The sequence below is a fragment of the Marmota marmota genome, unplaced genomic scaffold, assembly GCF_001458135.2.
Source record: "Marmota marmota marmota unplaced genomic scaffold, marMar, whole genome shotgun sequence".
Lineage (NCBI taxonomy): Eukaryota > Metazoa > Chordata > Mammalia > Rodentia > Sciuridae > Marmota > Marmota marmota.
In genome coordinates, this window is record NW_026000164.1 from 15195641 (window position 1) to 15217178 (window position 21538).

Below are 21538 nucleotides of genomic sequence, written 5' to 3' on the forward strand. Positions count from 1 at the left end.
CCCCCACCCCCCGCCAGCTCTTCCTTCCTCCTTCACTTATGGGCATCCCCCTCTGCTCTTTCCCCCAAGACGCTCAGGAGTTACTACAAAGCCGAGGGCCTTGTCTCTGTCTATGAGCTCCACTGTATCAGAGCAGAGAGAAGGGGGATCGTCACCCAGAACACTCCCTGCCCAGCCCGATCCCTGGCTGCTTTTCCACCCAGGTGTCAGCTCAGCACCACATCTCATTTCTCACATTTCTTTGCCCCTGTAGGTCTCGATGTAAACAGCCAACCATCTCTGGAACTCATCTTTGTCAATGAAGAGTGAGTATGACTGTCCTCTCCCCAGACAGAGCCTTGTGTTTCCCATTGGAGAGGTCAGGAAAGATGCGACTATAAATAGCTCTTTTAGATGTCTAGGCCAAGTTCACCATCTTCTCTCCATCCCTCAAGAGTCACTCGCCAAGATCTGTAGGGCAATTCCCTTAACCCCAGAATACTGCAGTGATGGAGAAGAAATAGAAAGACCAATACTGAATCTGAGTGGATATAGGAACTGTCAATCCAGCCACCAGGTACAATTTCATCTAAATTGATGTCCTCTTAGAAGAATATTTTTTAATGGAAAAACATACAATAGATGTTACTAGAGGTTCTTGGAGAATCACAGAATATTTTATAGATATTAGATGTAGTCTTACTAGATTTGATCTTAGATATGGCAGAGAAAAATTAGGTGACAGGGGATTAGGAGCCAGTTGGTGACACAGCCCTGTAATGGTAGAAAAGGAAATGTGGGAAAGGAAAAAATTTAGCCAAACATTTATGGGAAATAGATCCATTAACAACTTATTTCTTTTGGAGATGCTGTATGAAAATGTCATCTTCAAGGTATTCTGTGACAAATATTACACATTTAAAATCTGGATTTGTAAGGGAGCTGGGCTTTGTAATTTGCCCTTTTCATAAAAAAATCAAAATCTCACATTGTGTGAAATTAGCATAATGGGATAGATGACAGAGGATACCAACAGAAAATGGTTTTGTTTTTCTCTTCCACTGCCTCAGTCATAGCCCATTGGCTTTCCCTCCCCCACCATTTCCCTCTTCTGGCTTTTAGATACAGTGATCTCATTTTCAGATGCTCAGCAGTCTGGTCAGATTCTTATCAAAACTGCAGTCTCTGGTCCACAGCTCCCCCCACCCCCCGCCCCTTGTGTCCAGGCCCAGCCTGCAGAAGAGCTGAAAGCCAGTTGGGGAGGGAGTTGATCTTCTCCTCCCCTGCTCCCTGTCACTCTCCTGCTTCTGACTTCTCCTGGGCTGGGGCAGAGGCTGAAGGGTGCAGGCACAGAGGGTCTGGGCTGGAGCCAGGGCAGCCTGGGGTTGATGCCCTCTCTGAGATTCACACCTTCCTCTTTCACTGTGGGGCTCCCACCTTCAGGAGTTCATCCCCTTGAGCCTGGACTGCTGCTGGATGACCACTGCTCCCCTCCTTGGTTCACTCACTCCCCTGAAGCCCCTTGGTTCTTGGGCTGCCTCTGCCTTTTCCAGCGGGCACCTGCCCAGCTTCCTTCCATATGTCCCTGCTCCCAAAAGACTCAGCAGCAGGCTGCCCTGTAGAACTGAGAGCTCAGACTGCTCTAGTGAAGGTGGGTCTTTTCTCTTCAGTCTGGCCTGTCTGCCCTTTTGCACCGACTTGTTTGCTTTTTCCATGTACAATTGTGTCCCCAAATTCCAAAGTGAAAGCTCAATTTGACCTCTCCTAGCATGCTCTGTGCTGTGGATGCTAAGGCTGTTTGGCAGTCTTCTCGCATGGCAGAGCCTCTCCTGTAGTCTAAAGAAGTCCTTGCCTGCCCTCAACAGCCAGTTTAGGGAGAAGGGAGGGAAACACAATGGCACGTTTTCCAAAGAACGCATCATTCCAAACCTCCGTCACATCCTCTCCTTCCCTGTGAGAGCCTGAGATGGGTGGTGGCGCAGGACATCATGTCCTGCATGTGTGTGCCCAGTGTTCTCATCTGGCTTCACAGTCGGTGAGCTGGTGGCACCCGCTGTCCTCACAAACTGGAAACACTCATCGAGGACTCAGAGAGTCAGTAATTCTGATGGTTCTCATCTTCCTCTGTGTTCTGGCAAAGGCTGGCCGATCCACAGTTCCCACAGGGGACTCAGTATGTGCAGTGTGATCAGAAATCTTACCCCCATCTTCACATTCTCACTTGCTTTTCCCTGGATACAGCCAGGCCCTCCCAGCTCCTGTTGCCTCGGATAAACATACCACAAGTCTCTCCTTTTAGATAGTGGCCTTTCCCAAGTCAGCCAGTAAGGATGTGGTCAGGGCACAGGCTCCCTGTGAGATAGGGAGAGGCTTCTGTCTTAAGAGGAGAGAAAAATCAGGTGACAGGGGATTAGGAGCTGTCTTTACACCACTCACATCCCAGTGCTAAGTAGTGATGCAAATGCAGGTAGTGACACCTGTGCCAAGGATCTGTTGTGAGGACTAATGGTGTCACAAGGAATAATGTCTACAGTGAAGTGCTTCGCACCTGACAAGCACTGCATGTTCATAACTTTACTAGTGTTAGTGTTACTCCAAAGAAAGCACACTGCCTCTGCCTTTTCCAGCGGGCACCTGCCCAGCTTCCTTCCATATGTCCCTGCTCCCAAAAGACTCAGCAGCAGGCTGCCCTGTAGAACTGAGAGCTCAGACTGCTCTAGTGAAGGTGGGTCTTTTCTCTTCAGTCTGGCCTGTCTGCCCTTTTGCNGGGGGGGGGGGGGGGGGGAAGCAGGCTGCACGAATCTTACAGTACCCCCTGCAGCATCTCAGAAGGCAAGGATGATTCGGCTAGAAAACTGGAGTCCACAGTCAAGTCCCTCACATCAAACCCCGACATGGGGAAGAGAACTCCTGTATAACGAAATATGGCCCACTATGGTTTCCGTTTGCTTCTTTCTAGCACGTCAGCTGCAGACTTCACTTCTCTGATGCAAAACAAGGTATGGCCTTGTGTTTTTTCTGTGCTTGAGATTACTTGAAGGTCCCTCAAGGTAACTTAGGCATCAAGACACCTGTCAGCTTATCCTGTATCCCAGCAGCCTCCAGGGACATAAGGGCAAAAAGGTTGTCACACAGGTTGGATATAAGAGCCAGTCAAGCTTGTGGCAAAGTCCTGGATAGTCCAAGCCCCAGCCCTGAGTACTAGTTTAGCCACATAAAATACAGTTTAACCATTTTTTAAAAATTGAGAATCGAACCTAGTGCCTCACAAGTGCTAGACAGCACGCTACCACTGAGCCACAACCCAACCCTAGTTTAAAATTTTCATGAAAACCATCCAGATTTCAAGAGCCAATAATTCAACCTTAGGATTTTTCTGAGGGGCTTCCATTTATAACGTCCTATTACATAAAGGGGTACATTTATAGAGGAGAGCAGTGCTTACTTGTACACTGCTGCTCAAACTCAGCCCCCACCCCAAAAAGCCAGTTTTATGGATGTTCATGAGGAGCACAAATGGCTGATAAAACTGTGGACTTCTTGTGGTGGGATTTAATTTTTTTCTTTCTGTTAAAAAATACTAAAAATATAAATAAATAAATAAAAATAAAAAACAAAATGATGCAGGTATGAAGATATATATATATATATATATATATATATATATATATAAATTCTAAGAAGTTCTTCATTAGCTAATGAAGTCCCAGAAAGTCAGGCTCTCCTGAAGGACACAGCCATGTCTGCCAGGTCGTGAAAGCCTCTTCACATGGGGTGCCTGATGCTGGTGGGATGGGAAGCTGTGAAGATGGCTGGAGATGGGCCTGGTGAGGTGTACATCCTCCCTGACATCTGGTCCCCAATTCCCATGGTGCCGGGGTGTGGGGGGACCCTGGGATGGCTAGGAATACTTCTTCAGGCATTTGCCTCACCACGTCCTCTTCCTAATAGTGTGATGGTTTTTGTCCCAACAGAACCTGAATGGTGTGCCCACAATCACCAACCCCCTCAGAACAGCAAACCAACGCCAAGACAAGAAGCAGCCATCCCAGGTAACAGAATCCCACCTTCTATTTCCTACCCACAATGCCTGGAGCTCCCCAATGGCACTTGTCCTGGGGCTGTGAAGGCTTCAGGCTCATGAGCTGTCACCAATGTCTGGCCTTTGTGCACCATGACAGTGAAGCGCCTGGTCCACACGGCTCCATCAAGGCCTCCCACTACCTGGGCCCAGGCTTCCCAACTGCAAATGCTGATGGTTGGTCTACCATAGGTGCTCAAACTATGCCTCAAAGGTGCTTCAGGGACACTGCAAATACTTTGTTTTAGTATCCTGAGATACTAAAGCAACTGCTTTTCTGCACAAGTGAGGGCTTTCCTGGTTCTATACCACAAATGAATTGTATACCAAATGAATGTAAAAACTAGTAAAAATTGGCTACTGTCACAACCTTGATTTCAAATTTTTGTGTTCATCCAAACAGTCTTGATTAGTTAACATCCATCATCATCATAAATAACTGCCACCGTTTATGATGTACTGATTATGTACCAAGCATTTTCTCCCCAGTCTTGGCTCAGTGAAGCAGTGATTTTGAACTCCATGTTTTTGCAAATGAGACAGAATGATGAAATCATAACCCAAGGCCCGAGAGCTTGAGACAGCAGCATCTTGATTCAAATCCAGGTGTCCCTGACTGTTACCAAATCAATCTATGCCAATGAAATGCTTTTATGTTTGATAAATTGGGTTTATGTGTAATATATCATCCTGCAAACTCCCTGAACCGGAGAATCTAAGCGGGCCTTCCAGCTCTGATAACCAGTGAGTCTTTCAGAGGTTTGGAAGGGCCCAGCCTCCCTGTGGCTCTCCTTGGAGGAGAGGGCAATGGTTAAGGGCCATGAGAAACATGGCAAGGCAGCCTCTTCCCCACTGGTTTTCTTATAATCTGACCTGCTGACATCTTCACCAGGCTTCTCCGAGTCTCATGAAGAATCAGGGAGGGTGACCAAGTGTTGAGCAGGGAGGAGACTCTTCCTTCTTTAGTGCACTTGAAACCAGAGATCACCTCTGTGACCTGAAAAGCCCTTATCTGGACCAAGCAGAGCCTGAGAGGACCATGGCAAGGATGAGGCTTATAGGCAATGTGGGGAGGAGAAGGTAGAGAGGAAAGAGTGAGGCAGACAGGGAGGAGTCCCACACTTCAAACCTCGTCCCACGGAAGCTAGGTTTTCATCAGGACTATCACTCTACTCCACACAGAATAACCGTCTTCTGTTGGTTCTAACACAATGTGGAGAGCAACTAGCTTTACTGGAGTTCAAGCGAACAAAAACAAAACCACAAGCATGCTCTCAGTATTCATAACATTAATAAACACAAAATCATAATAGCTTACCGATCATTAAATATCAGGAAGTGATCTAAGTGGTCACTTAGATCACTATAAACCTGGTCACCTCACTCCCTGCTTAACTTTCCTTGGATATATATATCCAAAGTGATATATATATATATGTATATATATATATATATATATACATATATATACACACACACACACACACACACATATATATATGTGTATATATATATATATATATACATATATACACACACATACACACAGACTTATATATATATTTCATTTAGTTCATTTACTCCTCACAACAATGTGGCAGAGAAAATATGATTTTTCCCATTGTACCGAAGAAGAAACTGCAGCCCAGAGGCATGTCCAGGCTGGCAATGATAGAAACTGGGATTCATTTTCTGATTCCAAAGCTCAAAACCTTTCTGCTATACCAGGTGCCTCCTGCCTGTCAGGCTTTGTGTGCTAGACAGCCCAAGCTGGTGCAGATACTCACTGATTTTCCTTTGGTAGGAAAAGCCACTTGGCCTGACCCCCAGCCCCAGGAATCAGAAGTTGAACAGAAAGTACAGGTCCCAGCATGACCAAATGATCTGCAAGTGCCTCTCTCTGAGCATTTCCTACGCTGCGACCATAGGCGGCCTGACCACCATCATTGGCACCTCCACCAGCCTCATATTCCTGGAACACTTCAACAAGTAAGTCATTCACTCAGTCAACCAATACTTACTAACCACCCACTGGGTGTCAGGAACTGGCCCAGGTGCTGGCAGAAGTCAAGAGGGAAAGAGACCGTCAAGTTGCTGCAGTTGAGTATGACCAGGGAAGCCGGGATTCTGCTAGGAGAGCTCACCAGCTCTGCAAGGAGGAAGTGCCTCCCCACAGAGGTGACAACAAATGGCCACCTGAAGGCTGAGCCATAGCACACCAAATGAAGGGCGATTTCCCACAAAGAACACAGCATGGAAGAGGCTCCGAGGCAGGAGAGAAGAGCACATAAAAACCAAAGGCCGAATGTTTTCTCTAATATGTGGATGTTATTCACAATAAGGCAGGGGGCACTAGAGAAGATAGTGTTACCTTAGATTAGGTAGAGGGAAGTGAAGGGAGGAGAGGGGAGTGGATGTGGGGGGAGAAAAGATAGCAGAACGAAACAGGCATTATTACTGTATGTATATACGTGACTACATGACCAATACGATTCTACATGTACAATAAGAAAAATGAGAAATTATATCCCCTCTATGTATGATATATCAAAGTGCATAAATCAATTCTACTGTCATGTATAACTAATTAAAACAAAAAAATTAAAATGGTTAAAAAAAAAAAAAAAGTAAATGACGGAGCAAAGGAGACCAGGCAGGAAGATGGGCAGAGACAAAGGGCTAAGAAGGAGCTTGGATATCAGCCGGAAAGGGTGTGAGAACCCTTTAAGGAGAGCTAAGCAGGGAGAGAGGTGACCAGGTTTATAGTTTTGAGAACGCATGCTGTGTGAAAAATGGAGAACAGATTGGAAAGGAGAAAACAGGATAGTTTAGGACACTGCTGCCATTGTCCAAGAGATAGCTTTGGTAGCCTTGGATAACACTGGCAGCAGGTAGGAGAAAGTCAGATCTTAGAGATTCAGAGAGATAACTGGACGGGTGTTGGTAGCATCAGGGGGAGCCTGGGAGGGAGGGCCACGCCTGACTCTCAGCCCTCTGGTTTCAGCAGCGGGGGGACTGGAGAGAAAAGATGAGAATGGAGAAGCTGGCAGAGGCTGAGGTGTGATGTTGGGGGCATGACTCTGAATCTCAAGAGAATTTTCTGGCTGAATAGATTTGGAGTTCGCGGCCTGCAGGCTGGCACCATGCATGAGCAGCCTGTTTGGTGACCCAAGCCACTGTGCTCTGAGTGGCCTTATGCTTGGTTTAATGCTGGCTGTCCCTCTAGAAACTCTTGATAATCTTTGAGCAAGAGGCCCACCTTTTCATCTGCCCCTGGTGATGGAAACCATAGGACTTACACTGTGACAGGGAGAGCAGGGGACAGGAGAGGGGAAATCCAGGAAGAGCTGTGTCATTCTACCCAGGAGGAAAGTGTTTCAAGGAGTGGCTACAATATTTCCTGTTAATGAAGGATGACACAAAATAGGGGTAAAAATGCAGCCCTTGTGTTTGGGGACATGGTGGCTACAGGTAGCCCACGTGAGAGGGGTTTGGTCAAGTGGTGGGAAAAGAGGCCAGATCTTGGTGCCTTGAGGAGTAAGAAGGAAGTGAGGGAATGGAGAGCTGGCTGAGGGAAGGAGGGGTGTAGGGTGATGGCAGAGAGGGAAGGAGAGAGAAGGAGAGGTCTGAAGATGGAAGACACTGGACTCTGGTCAGGACGATCCAGATGAGAGGGAAATGGAGTATGGGGGAGAAGGGTAATGGACAGTGATGCCACCAGGGATGGGATCCAGAGCTGAGCCTAGCTGATCATGGACCACAGGAGGAGCCCGACTTTCCTTCTGGCAGGAAGGAGAAGGAAGAAAAGAAGGGAGAGGATGGAGAGGGAGAGAGAAGGAGGGAGGGACGAAGGATGGAAGGAGGGAGGGAGGAAGCGTGGAAGGAGGGAGGAAAGACAAATTAAAATGAAGACCTGACCCTGCAGGAACCAAGCCCAGTTCTTCCAGGCTGTTTTTCTTGGCATGTGAGCAGATCACCCACCTTTTATTTTGCTGATGTATGTATGTGCTTAGAGGTTCCAAGTCCTGGTTCTTTGATGGGCACCATCCATACCTTGAACCCTTATGAGGTCCCAGAGCCCACAGTGATCTAGAATTGGCTGCAGTGTATCACCCCACCGCTCCCCCATCAACACTTATAATTCTCAAGTGGCTTTATGACAAAGTGCACCGTCTTTCCTCTCCATTCTGTGGTCTTGAAAACCAGGAGTTCAACTTCTCAAAACCATTATGTAAATTAAGGGCAAACAGGTCCTGAGTAATTCTGAGTGTACTCAGGAGAAGATATGTACTTCAGTGGTATTGATTTTAGTTTCTTAAATGTGTGTGTGTGTGTGTGTGTGTGTATTAGGCTTACTTCTTTCTTCTTGTCTTTCTTCTTGTACAATTGCAACAAACAAATTAATTACTTCTAGGTAGAGTCATCATATTGTAATCATTAACTCTCCTCTTACCCAGCTGTGTGTGTTCTTAGGGAGTATTTAGCTGTCAACCCCCAATATCATTTGGAAACCCTTGCTCTTCTAATTGTTGACATGGTCTTTACCCTCCAGCCAGTACCCAGCTGCAGAGGTGGTCAACTTTGGCACCTGGTTCCTCTTCAGCTTCCCCATATCCCTCATCATGCTGGTTGTCAGCTGGTTCTGGATGCATTGGCTGTTCCTGGGCTGCAAGTGAGTCTCAAGGCCCTGCCAGCAAAGCACTGCTGGAAGGCTGTGCTCAAAGCAGGGAGTAACCAACAGGATGCCTGAGGAGAAGGCAGTGGACCACATTGGGAGCCAGATCTTGTCTCCTCTAGAAGCTCTAGACTTATATGACTCTCTGTTCTAAAGTAAAATGTCCTTAATTTCAACTAATTATTAAAAGTATGAATTGGAGAGTGTTTAATGTAGTTTCATTGCTCTCAAAGAATATAGATTTATTCCAAGTACTCTTTAGAAATATGATTCCAGGGCTGGGGTTGTGGCTCAGCAGTAGAGCGCTCGTCTAGCATGTGCAAGGCCCTAGATTCAATCCTCAGCACCACATAAAAATATATAAAAATAAAGGTATTGTGTCCAACTACAACTAAAAAATAAATATTAAAAAAAAAGAAATATGACTCCAAGTAGAAGTTTCCTTTGGTTTAATTTTATAGGGGGAGTCATATGGAACATGCACAGATCCTTCAAAATAACAAGTTAGATTTGTCTCTTACAGTATTATTTCTAATATTAATCTGCTTAGTAATCCTTTTCTTCATAATTATCTTTTCCAAGTTTGAAAAGTTTCAAACACATAAAGGGAAGACACATATGATGTTTTGCTAAGAGTCCACGAAGCCCAACACTCCACTGGTCAAGGGATATTCTCAGAGCTGACTTCTCTTTTTACTCAGAGACTGTCGTCAAACCACTGATGGCTGTATACTTCTGTAACTCCAATAGTATCATATAAAATTCACATCCATTTTTCCCCCAGACAAGCCTTGTCTCTAGACAAATAAATGCACACATGCACACACACACACATACACACACACCTGTGCATGTGGGACACATGGACACACACACATGCAGACATACATACCAAATCACACTGATTCTTTTCCTTATGTATGAGTATGTAGAAACAACCACATGTAAATGCTCCTGCGCAGATGCATAAGACACACCAGAGCTGTGCCCAGATGGACATACCCAAGAGGCTGGGGGAGGCTGGTGCAAGGCTGGGGAACCAGGCAGACAGAAGCTGTATGAACAGAAGGACAGTGCACGTGAGCGGGGAGAAAGGCCATCCCAGCAAACTGGTGGTTTGGTAACTGTTTGATATCTGATTTCCTCTGGGTCTCAGAAGTATGTTTTCTCTTTTGCTCATTTTCCCCCTCTCAGCTTTAAAGAGACCTGTTCTCTGAGCAAGAAGAAGAAGACCAAAAGGGAAGAGTTGTCAGAGAAGAGAATCCAAGAGGAATATGAAAAGCTGGGAGACATCAGGTAAAACCTCAGCCACTGCCCTTGTTTCCTTGTCCAGGACAGAAACACAGCGAGTAAAGTGAAGCACAAAACAGCCTTGTTCCTGACATTGGGCGAGTTTCCCACATCTATGAATCCAGGCATTGAAATGCTACTTAATGCCCAGGCCAAGCTTTCCCAGACTGCAGTGACACCCTTCCCTTTGGCTATATTTGGAGTCCAAGGTATAGCTGTGGTGTGGGGGTGGAGTGTCGCAGACAAGGCAGCTGGGGAAAGAGCAACAGAACTATGGCACAGGGCAGTCTTGGAACATGCCAAATCCCCTCCCAAACTAGGACTCCTCACACTGATCAAGTGGGCCACCGCAGTGAGCCAGTGACCACTCCTAGGGAACTGGGAGGCTTGGTGCTATTTAGAGAATAAGGCAGCATTAAAGAGAAGTTTTAAGAAATCACTAACCAATGCTCAGTCACTTCTATCAGCATTTCTACAGTGACCCAGCATTCTAACTAATGCTATTTCTCCTCTTATAGCTATTGGCATGTACAACTTTGGGTAAACAATTCAGGGAGAACTATTTTTAAAGCTTTAAGTTATAAAAGGAATACATGTTCACCGTAGAACATTTATAAAACACAGGAAGCATAAACAACTGTTAATATTTCTTTTCAGGGGCTGTGGCTGTGGCTTAGTGGTAGCGCACTTGCCTGGTATGTGTAAGGCACTGGGTTCAATTCTCAGCACCATGTATAAATAATTAAAAAAATAAAGATCTATCAACAACTAAAAAAAAATTTTTAAAAATTTCTTTCCATACTTTTTTGTGCAACAGTACATGTATTTTTGGTAAAATTCATACTGAACATACCTGCATATTTTGCCTTTTCTCACTTTTCATTGTACTATGACTATGTCCCCACGTCATGAATTCTGTTGTGGAAACATGATGATTAGCGGATGCATCTCATTTTAACACACAGTTGTACCAAAATGCATTCAGTGTCACAGGAGATCATTGGATAAACAAAATGCTTGTTTCTCTTTTTTAATAGGTAATATTTCGGTGAGCATTTCTTGTTACTGTCTGAGATGAAGGGAAGGACCAAACTTAAGGCTCCTGATGTCTATACTTTGAGGTCAAATGACCTAAAAAATGTTGTACCCATTTCAATTCCTGCTAGCACAGTGTCCAATGCCCATTTCGATACCCTCTCTTTGTAGGGTGTAGGTAAAATTATTTTCATAAATGGGTAGTGCTGAAGTCTCTCCCTTCCCACCTAAATTTCTCTAGGACATGTGGTGAACTTCCTGTTTATTTTTTGGCATTGCTTGATTGGTCTTCTTCCTGCGTCACTGCCAGCCTTTCTAGTGGCAAGCAGTGACTATGTTTTATGCCTTGAGTATTGCAACTCTGAATAGGAGTTTCCAAAAGCAAAACAACAACAACAACTAAACCAAACTCCCCAGTTCCTGGAGTGGCTCATTCTGTTTGATTTTATAGCTACCCTGAAATGGTGACTGGATTTTTCTTCATCCTGATGACCGTACTGTGGTTTACCCGGGAGCCTGGTTTTGTCCCTGGCTGGGACTCCTTCTTTGAAAAGTAAGTAGTGATGTTTCTTCCTGAAGAACCAATCCCTCACCCAGTTTCCTCTGGCAGTGACCGCTGGGGTCCATCACAGCTCTTAGGGGCAGACATGAGATATGAGACCAGAGAGCTTTTCATTCCCCGAGAAACCTGCTCCCTCTAGGGAAGCAGCAGTGTGGAGTCAGGAAGAAAACAGTATTTCGAATCCCAGTCTGGGCTTGGGGTGCAGCCACTACTCACCAGCTGTATGACCTTCGTCTTCTCACATGGGCTCTCTGACCTTCAGCTGTCACACAAAGTGTTAGACACTGTCTAAAAAGTGCCAACTGTAAAGAGACTGCACTTCAGAGAGGCTGAAGCCTGTGGGAGGAAGGAGAGGTTCACACAGGATCCCATGCCAGGACCTCTGAGGGCCAAGACCAGCCACAGGCCCCAAGGTCTCCAAGTACCAACTTCTCATTTGAGGAGGGTCACAGGTAGACCACGGTGGAGCTGTGGCCCCACAGGAAAGAAGACTCAGCCTTTTCTGTTTTTCCTTATCCAACGGCTCCTGATCACTTCTAGGACTCACCCCAACTAAGGGCCCATGAGTTTACACTAACACATCTCGCCCAGCCAGGCACGGCCTCCAGACAGTAACCATGAACTATGAATCCGCTGTGGCACAGCTTGCCAGCAACTGGCAAGAAGTCAGGTTGCTGTCATCTCTAGACTGTCCTAAAGAGAGGCACCGTGTTCAGACAGACTTTCTTATTCATAATACTTCCGAGGATTCCCAACCCCTCCTCCAGCCATGCTTGTGTCTTTGCTAGGAAAGGCTACCGCACTGATGCAACAGTCTCTGTCTTCCTTGGCTTCCTCCTCTTCCTCATTCCAGCAAAGAAGCCCTGCTTTGGGAAAAACAATGACGGTAAGGGAATATTCAGGGGGAGAAGCTGGGGATGGCTTTAGTCAAAGAACACCCAAGTAAGAATGATTCAAAGGAGGCTTGCCAAGGCCCTTCAGACTCCCCACAAAGCGGTACAGCCATTTCCCAAATCCTCCAATTCACCCATGAGATCCCTAAATCTTCATAAATCATGTCCATAAATCTCCATAAATTACATCCATCTCTCCCTGCCTTTGATCTAGGTACAAGCCGGGAGTCCTCCCTACAGTCTGAGCCCATCATCACATGGAAGGACTTCCAGAAAACCATGCCCTGGGAGATTGTCATCCTGGTGGGAGGAGGCTATGCCCTGGCTTCTGGCAGCAAGGTAAGTCCTCAGTTCTGCTCTTCAGGGTCAAGTATGAGTCCAGAAGCTTTATCTAGAGAATCATTATAGCCCTGGGAAGAGGCTTAAAGAAGCTGAGGGAGAGGATGGTGGGTATCAGTCACTGGCATGGACAGCAACAGAGCAGGATAGACGTCCTGTCCATCCTTGACCTTCTCAGTGCTTCAGGGAACACAGTTACAGATCAGCTGTGATTCAGGTCATGGCACACCAGTATTGCCACCTCCTCTGCAGGTCCCACATTGCCACAAGCAAAAGGTTTGTTGGATTTTGTAGCCATTCCCTGGGCTCTGACAGTGATATAGGAGATGAGTCTGTAAGGGCTGAGAAACTAGCCCAAGTGATACAGTGGATTGTCCCTGTGGGTCAATAGCATAGACTGAACGTTTCAGAGAAGCTTTGCCGAAGCTGATGTAAAGATTTCTTGGTTTCCCAGTTGGGAGCGTCTGGAATAAGACCCTTCTAATGGAGGTGATGGGAAAGAGCTGAAGTGCTTTCTCTGAAATACAAAACGGTCCTAAGAATGAGTGGGTTAGCTATGGAAATCAGTGTGGAGGCTCCTCAAAAGACTAGACATGGAACCACCATATGACCCATACTCTACTCCTCAGTATTTACCCTAATGAATGAAAGTCAACTCATACAGTGATACATATTTATAGCAGCACAATTCACAATAGCTAAACTATGAAACCAGCCTAGGTGTCCATCAACAGATGAATGGATAAAGAAAATGTGGCATGTATACACAACAGAGTTTTATTCAGCCATAGAGAAAAATGAAATTGTGTCAATTGTAGGAAAATAGAACCAGAGACCATCATGTTAAGTGAAATAAGTCAAACTCAGAAGGTTAAGGGTCATATGTTTTCTCTCATATGCAAAAACTAGAGAAGAAAAATAAAAAGGTAAGGGTGGGGGGGTCTCATGAAAATCAAAGGAAGATCAATAGAGGAAAGGGACCAATGGATGAGAGGTGGAGAGAGTGAGGGGAAATGCTGGGGAGTAATACTGGCCAAATTATATTGTTATATTGTTTGCAGGTATAAATATATAACAACGTATCACACCATTATGTACAACTGTAATGCAACAATAAAAAAATGTAGGAGCCGGACATACCTGTAATCCCAGCAGCTTGGAAGGCTGTGGCAGGAGGATCAAGAGATCAAAGCCAGCCTCAGCAACTCAGCAAGGCCCTAAGCAACTCAGCAAGACCCTGTCTCTAAATAAAATATATTTTTAAAAAGGGCTGAGGATGTGGCTGAGTGGTTGAACACCCCTGAGTTCAATTCCCAGTGCCAAAAACAAAACAAAGCAGTGTAAAAAAAAAAGAATGAATTGGGTTAAGGTTCAGACTGTTTCTCTCTCTCCCTTGTCCATATGAATGAGCCCATTCTAAACATGTTTCACTTGCACTTGTGCATTCTGAGTATCAGTGACTGCCAGGGCACAGAATCCTACACTGGGAAGGATCCTCAGAGGACACTGAGCCCCATCTCCTATGCAAGGTGACACTCCTTTCCAGGATGCCAGGGCCTGGACACCCTTAATGACAGGGTACTCCCTATGTGAAGAACAGTTATTTAAATCCCACTTTGTTCTTTACTCTCCATGTATCATCATTGTTGGTTTTGGCTCTGTTCTCTGGAACCCTATCCTAGGTAATAATTAGTAAAATGATAGTTTTTAAATCTGTTTTTCCTACTAGAACTCCCTCACTCTTTTAGCCATTCTCAGAAAAGACTGCCATCCTAATCTCTCACCTCAGGACTCACTGTGGTTTACCTACCCTGGCCTATTCAGATATGGCCCAGGGTGGTCAGTCTACTACAAAATGGACTATTATATTACCAAACCCATCTCCCACCTCTGACGTAAGCACCAGCCTACAATTTTATAGAAGCTTTTACAGGGCTTCCTGGGCACTCAAGTCAATGTTTATATTGAAATAGCCGTCAGCTACAACCCTTCATCCTTCCCATTGGTAGCCACTATTAAACTGGAATTCCTTCAACCCATCCTGCATATGTGCTGTCAACCTTTCTAATTCCAAGTATAAGATATTATATTTATCTTTATTGAATTTCAGTTGTTAGTTTTGGCTAGAGTCTAGCCTAGCAAGACCTTTCTTTTTAAATCAAAATTGTATATGTATTTCAGATAGTATAGGTGATGTTTCTGTAAAACCTATTTGGATAGGTTTGATTCTGCCAATTTTTAAACTTTAGTAATTCAGGTACAATCTATGTGACTCCTACTGAGTTTGAAATAATTTCAGAGTTGACACTAGTGAGGAAAATTCAATGTGAAATGTTCTCATACCCAGGGGCTTAAAAAATTAAGACTTCCTTCATTTTGTTTTGTCTAACTTTGCAGACTAATTTATCAACTTCTTTCAAATTATAGCATGAAAGAGTTCTGCTGGAAAAATAATTGCCATTAAATTATGTCACTTTACTTATGAGTACTATTTGGATGATTTAGTAAATAAAACTCCATTTTTTTTTCACAAAATGTACTATTTCCACTCAACTAACTGCTCTTCCTCCCCTGCCTTTGTCCAGTGAGTGAGGTTTAATGTTGTGAGAGGGAATAATTAGAGTTCCTGCAGCTGCAAGTGCTGTACCAACCATTGATTGATGCAGTCTTCACATATTCAGTTTGTAACTCAGTCGGTTGGAAGAAAAAGGAAGAAAAGTTTCCAAGGTGAGATGGTTACAACAGAGAATTCTGGAGATCTTTCATCACAGTTGTCTGTGAGCTTGCAGGGAGCTGGTAAGGGAGCATAGAGATCAGATGAGCTTTTGATGAATTTGGGAAAGAGGAGAAAATGTGGCTTGCTGACAGCGTAGTGAAGGCATAGTAACATTTGAGTAGCAGGACTTTAGCTTGAGGAATCATAAAAACAACTCGCCTTGCTTTCTGCCCCTACTCTCCATTTCCCTCCTGCCTTGGCAGTCTGGGGTTCCACAGCAAGAGCCTGAGCATGTCAATCACAGAAGGGAGAGGAAGAGGGAGCAGAAGAGAAACGAATGCATATGGCAACCTGGGGGCTTTTAGTTCAAAAGCTTAATGGTGGCTTTCATTTTTTAGAAGAGGAGACATACCATTGGCAGATGAATATCTTCTAATCCAATGAATCATTCAAAGTGGGAATATTCATTTATTTGAGTGGATATGTACAAATATTGCTAATGGGAAAAGTTCAGAGTGAGCAATATGCCTTCATATCTGTGGTATGCACAAAAAACCGACAAGATAGTACTTGTCAACCATCATGGGAACTGAACCCAACAGTTGGGGCTTAATGACTATGCTGTAGGCCAGGGAGGAGGCTCCTTCCCCATTAAATAGACTTTTTCTCTCACATTTTTTATTGGTGCACTATAGTTGTAGTGATGGGATTTCTTGTTACACATCTGTACTTGCACACAAGAGAACAATATAATTTGTCCAATATCAACCCCAGCTCTTCCTGCCTCCCACCCCTTGGTCCTTTTCCTCTACTGATCTCCCTTTGGTTTTCATGAAATACCCCCCTACCTTTTTTTTTTTCCCCCTCTCTGGTTTCCATAATAAGAGAAAATATATGACCCTTAATCTTCTGAGTTTGACTTATTTTACTTAACAAGATGGTTTCTGGCTCCATCTATTTTTCCTTCAAGTGACATAATTTCATTCTCTTCTAGGGCCTCAGCAACTTAAAGATTTGGGATGTAGCTCAGTGGTAAAGTACACATGAGTTCAATCCCCAGTACCAAAGGCATAAGAAAGGATTACATCTGGACTCTGTACAAAGGGCATCACTGAGGTGTGAAGGTGCCAGAGGCTGGAGATAGGATGAGACTGATATTGAGGGGCTAAAGATGAGGGGTAAAGATCTCCAACCCCTGCTGAGAAAAAGTCCCAGGAAGGATCACAGCATGAGATGTGGCTGTGCACACCACATGACAGCCGACTGATCAGGACATTGAGACTGAATGCTGTACAATCATAAATTTCTGAGCTACAGAAATGATCTAAACATAAAATCAGGACTGCATCTGTTTCTAGTCAGATTAAAAATAGTATTGGATGAATCCTGGTGGTTCCTTCCAGCCAGCTCTCCTGACCCTCTGAAGTCTAAGAACCCCTTTGGAATGTGCTTTTCCTCCTTCCTTTTTACTCTAACACCTTTTCTTACAGAGCTCTGGTCTTTCCACGTGGATTGGGCACCAGATGTTATCCTTGAGCAGCCTGCCGCCATGGGCTGTCACCCTGCTGGCATGTATCCTGGTGTCCATTGTCACAGAGTTTGTGAGCAACCCAGCCACCATCACCATCTTCCTGCCCATCCTGTGCAGCCTGGTAAGTAGAGCAGGGCTCCCAGGTGTCTAAACAGTTGTCATGGTCCTGCAACGGCAAGCCAGCTCCAGGAAGCAGCTTCTGTGGCTGTACCTTCTTCTCTGGTCACTGCCCACAACAGCTTTCACTGATTGGTATTCAAACCAAAATTTGAAAAAAAGTTTTCAAATAGCAATTAATAAATAAAAGATACACTAATAAATCATAGTAAGAGCTGTGGAAATCCTTTTTCAAAAGATTAACTTAGGGGCAGCCCAAAATGAAAACAAGAGGATGGACAAATAGCCAGGTGTGGTGGTGCACACCTGTCATCTCAGCTCTTGGGAGCTGAGGCAGGAGGATTGCAAGTTTAGCAAAACTCTGTCTCAAAATAAAATATAAAGGGCTGGGCACATAGCTCAGTGGTAGAAATCTTGCCTAGCATGCACAAAGCTCTGGGTTTTATCCAGACTGCCAAAAAAAAAAAAAAAAAAAAAAAGAATAGACAAAACAATCTTAAAACCCTAGAATTCCATTTCCCCACAATCCTCATCAACCTTTCCCTGCTAAGATAAAAACCTAGCAGTAGGGCCAAAGAGGTAACCACAGAAAATGGAGTCAAAGCACACACAGCTGCAAAAACCAAGCTCACAGCTCTCAGGATCATTACTATCTCTGCCCAACTCCTCCAGAAGGTTCTGAGAATTGGGAGCAAGGTCCTTTATTCCATGACCTCAGACCAATGGTTATGAATGGAAAAGGGATAGAGGGCAACCGCCAGGTAATGAACTTGACCCAATGCAGCATATGTCCACACTGGGAGATGAAATCTAGGAAATGGAAGCCTTTTCCCCATCTTAGCAAAATAGCCTCTTCCTGCTCTTCTAACCCCAAACTCCCCTCTGCCCATTGGTCAACTCTCTCTGCCCATTGGTCAGATGTCTCCCACTTCTTCTATCACCTTGAGTGTGTGAGCTTGGGAGGGCACTCATTTAAAACTTGACAACAGTGACAGCAATACTATGGGTTTGAATCCCAAATAAAACAATTATCCTCCCCAGAAAAAAAAGCCCTCAGTACTATACCCCCAAGGGTGAGGGATACTTGTTTTAATCAAAACAGCTTATTAATGAGATTTTTTTTTGTTTGAAGAAAGGATTTTTCAACTAAATAATAAGGCTTAAGAACCACTTCCTTAGAATAGCATAAATTAAAAAAAATCAAATACTCATTCTAGAAAGTTCCTCAAAGCTTTAGCAATTTGGGTTGCCAAGGGCAGCGCATGCCCTGCAGGGGAGGGAACCAACTAGCCCTGTCCAGTGAAGGCTAGACTGCACTGTGCCATCATTTAAAACAAATTCATGCACAGGAAATGCATGCCTAATGTCCAAGTTAACATTTCTGTGAATTCTCTCTTCTCCTAGTCTGAAACGCTGCACATTAACCCACTCTACACCCTGATCCCAGTCACCATGTGCATCTCCTTTGCAGTGATGCTGCCTGTGGGCAATCCCCCCAATGCCATCGTCTTCAGCTATGGGCACTGCCAGATCAAAGACATGGTGAGTTGCAGATGCCTGCTTCTGCCAGGTTCAGCCACCATGAGGGTGGGCAAGACTGGCTGCAGGCCTTCTCCCAAGGTTTCTTTTTTTGTAGCAGTATCTATCACCTGTTAACATCCTATCCTTTGTGGTAGAAAGAATGATACCCATAAAAAGGTTCTTGGATGGTACATAAGCTCTAAGAATAGCAATAATGTGCTCTCCCCAGTTCTGGAGAAAAGTGGGCAGATGGATAGAAAAAGCTGGTGCAGGCACTGTGTGTGGCCCAGTTCCAGAAGCCATGAGCTTACACAAATCTCTGCCTCCATTTCTCCATTCTTCTTTCTCCATTTCATTGGACTATTGGGGACATTCATTCAAAAAGCCACTGGTTTGGGGTAGAGTGCTTCTTTTGCATGCACAAGGCCCTGGGTTAAATCCCCAGCACCACACACACACACACAAAAAAAAAAAAAAAAAAAGAAAGAAAGAAAAGAAGGAAAAAGGCACTGGTTTATTCACAGAAAATAGAGTATAAGAAATATGAATCTAGGGTGAATGTGTTTTGTAAGAGCAGGATCCTTCTGCTTGACTCTTTCCCCAGTAAGAAAGCACTAAAGCAACAATGAAAAAACATAAGGCATCACTTTTTATTTCTAATTGTCAGTTGGGCTCATAAAAAATGACTTTGAGGAGCCATTTTGCCACTGACTCAACCACTCCTCAACCAATACTCACTGCTGTTCTTAATATCCAGCTGATGGGGGTTGGGGAAAGGATAAACAAACTGATAGAAATGACTGAGGCCTGACCATCGGATACAGAGAGGCCAGTCACCCTGAGGTGAAAAAGAAATTTTTCACTGTTGAAACTTGTTCTCAGCAGACCTGTAAAATATCAAATGAAGAGAAAGAAGAAAGTGTTTCAGGCTGGAAGCAGATTCAAGTTGCTTATCTATATCATCTGTGCTATTTCAAGGACAGGAAGTCACCACTGTCCCTCATTCCTGCTCCCCAGTCTTCTCACATAACTCTGCCCAGCTCTTCTGCCTCTGCTTCCTCTGTTGTGTGCCCCCACTGCTCACCTCTAGCCATTTACACTGGAATCCAGTGATCAGAGACAGTCCTTGTCAAAGGCACTGAATGACAAGAAGCAAGCCAGTCCTGGGTTCTAGTACCAGCGGGGTTAATTCCAGGCTTTAATTTCCTCATCTGCTAACTAAGGAGGTTCCAACTAGATTCTCCCTGTGGTCCCTTTCAGCTCTAAAGGACCTTAATTTAGCTCCTTAGAACATGTTGAGAAGCACAGGCTGTTCTCCATGCCAAAAGACCCAGGGAGCCAGCCTGATTGAGGGGTCCATGGCTCCAGCCAGGGGGCAGTACAGAGGTCATGTCTACTTATTTGTTTGGTATAATTTCCTAGCATCTGTTTTTTCCCTTTAATTTCCCCAACTTGCTGGCAGCTAGGGGACCTGTTTCAGCTACAAGCTGTGTGCCTGGCTACCCCCTGGAAGGATGCCAGCTGTCCTCACGGTACACATTTTTCCAGCTGGCCCTGGCTTAGCCGCCCATCATCCCTCACATCACCCTTCAGCTTGTCAGTGTCAATGACAGTTCAGAAATGATACAGGTTGGACTCAGTAAGGTAAAATTCCCAGGGGAAGAAGCAAAGGCCCTGATGCTGTTAGTAAAGGGCTGAGCAGAGGCAGCTGACTTGCTGCCCCAGGTGACCCAAGACACTTTACTTCCCTAAGTTGTTCCCTCGAGGGAAAAAGGTAACAGTGGCAAAGCCTTCATATAATATAACCCCTGCAAGTTCCTTTTGTGTATGAGCACATAAGGCTCTGAGAAGTTCCTGCTTTAAAGAGCTGTTTAATTTTGTTAACACATTTCACTGCAAAAATAACTCTCAACATCCTAAATAACGAACAGACTTCCTGGGATTCCACTTCCTAGAGGGAAGACTACAGGCAAGAAGTGGAGATGATTCTAATTGTCCTCACCCAGCCCTAATCCCTCCTATTTTTCTGGTCCTTCCACGGTCCTGTGCCACCCCATAATGCAACACTTGAGCATCCCAGGCAGTCAGTGAACAATCAGGGCCACCTGGGTGGAGCAAGGCTTAGCTGGGAGCCCAGGAAGCGCTCACTTAGGGATCTGTGCTGGCTTGTGTCCTGCAGGTGAAAGCTGGCCTGGGAGTCAATGTCATTGGCCTGGTGATAGTGATGGTGGCCATCAACACCTGGGGTGTTAGCCTCTTCCACCTGGACACTTTTCCAGCCTGGGCGAAGGTCAATAACATCACCAATCAGGCCTAACACAAGTGGACAACCTGGCTCAGTTGAAGGAGTTGCGCTGAGCACAATCTGAACCACAGGCAAAGAAAATTACCAGGAGCATGCCCCAGAAACACACTGAAGGCAGCGGTGCCAGAAGATCCTGCCACCTAAACCTTGAAGTGCAGGGACCCTGCAATCACCACAGGCATGGGCTGGGCGGTTGATGTCTTCTTTCCTGGCTGCCTACCTGCCTTAGCATCACAGCTCAAGAAACCAAAAACTGATCTGTCTTCCTTAGGTCCAGTCTTTCCTATCTACTCTTCCTAAGACAGGAAAAAAAGAAAGCCTGTCTTAATTGCCCCTGAAGGGCGAAGCCTCTCAAACTGACTGGCCTCACTAGGTTTTGTTATTTGTAGTGGCTCCTTAGGAGTTGAAGGAGATATGCACATCGTTCCACCTATGCAGATGGTGAAAAGAGCGACTCTATTTTGAGGGAACCTTACCCAGAACTTGAGCCATCT

General features: G+C 45.0%; 1 protein-coding gene across 1 annotated transcript in view; it reads left to right on the forward strand.

Annotated features, from left to right (window-relative positions):
- Slc13a4 (solute carrier family 13 member 4) overlaps positions 1–21229 on the forward strand; it is a 43028-nt gene extending 21799 nt beyond the window's left edge. The window contains exons 6-17 of the mRNA XM_048786903.1: positions 254–305; positions 2939–2978; positions 3954–4031; positions 5865–6049; positions 8613–8732; positions 9930–10031; positions 11512–11613; positions 12411–12508; positions 12730–12854; positions 17061–17222; positions 18623–18760; positions 20919–21229. Of these exons, the coding sequence (XP_048642860.1) occupies positions 254–305; positions 2939–2978; positions 3954–4031; positions 5865–6049; positions 8613–8732; positions 9930–10031; positions 11512–11613; positions 12411–12508; positions 12730–12854; positions 17061–17222; positions 18623–18760; positions 20919–21056 (1340 nt within the window). The 3' untranslated portion in view covers positions 21057–21229. The remainder of the gene's footprint in view (positions 1–253; positions 306–2938; positions 2979–3953; positions 4032–5864; positions 6050–8612; positions 8733–9929; positions 10032–11511; positions 11614–12410; positions 12509–12729; positions 12855–17060; positions 17223–18622; positions 18761–20918) is intronic.
- Positions 21230–21538: the final 309 nt, after the last annotated feature.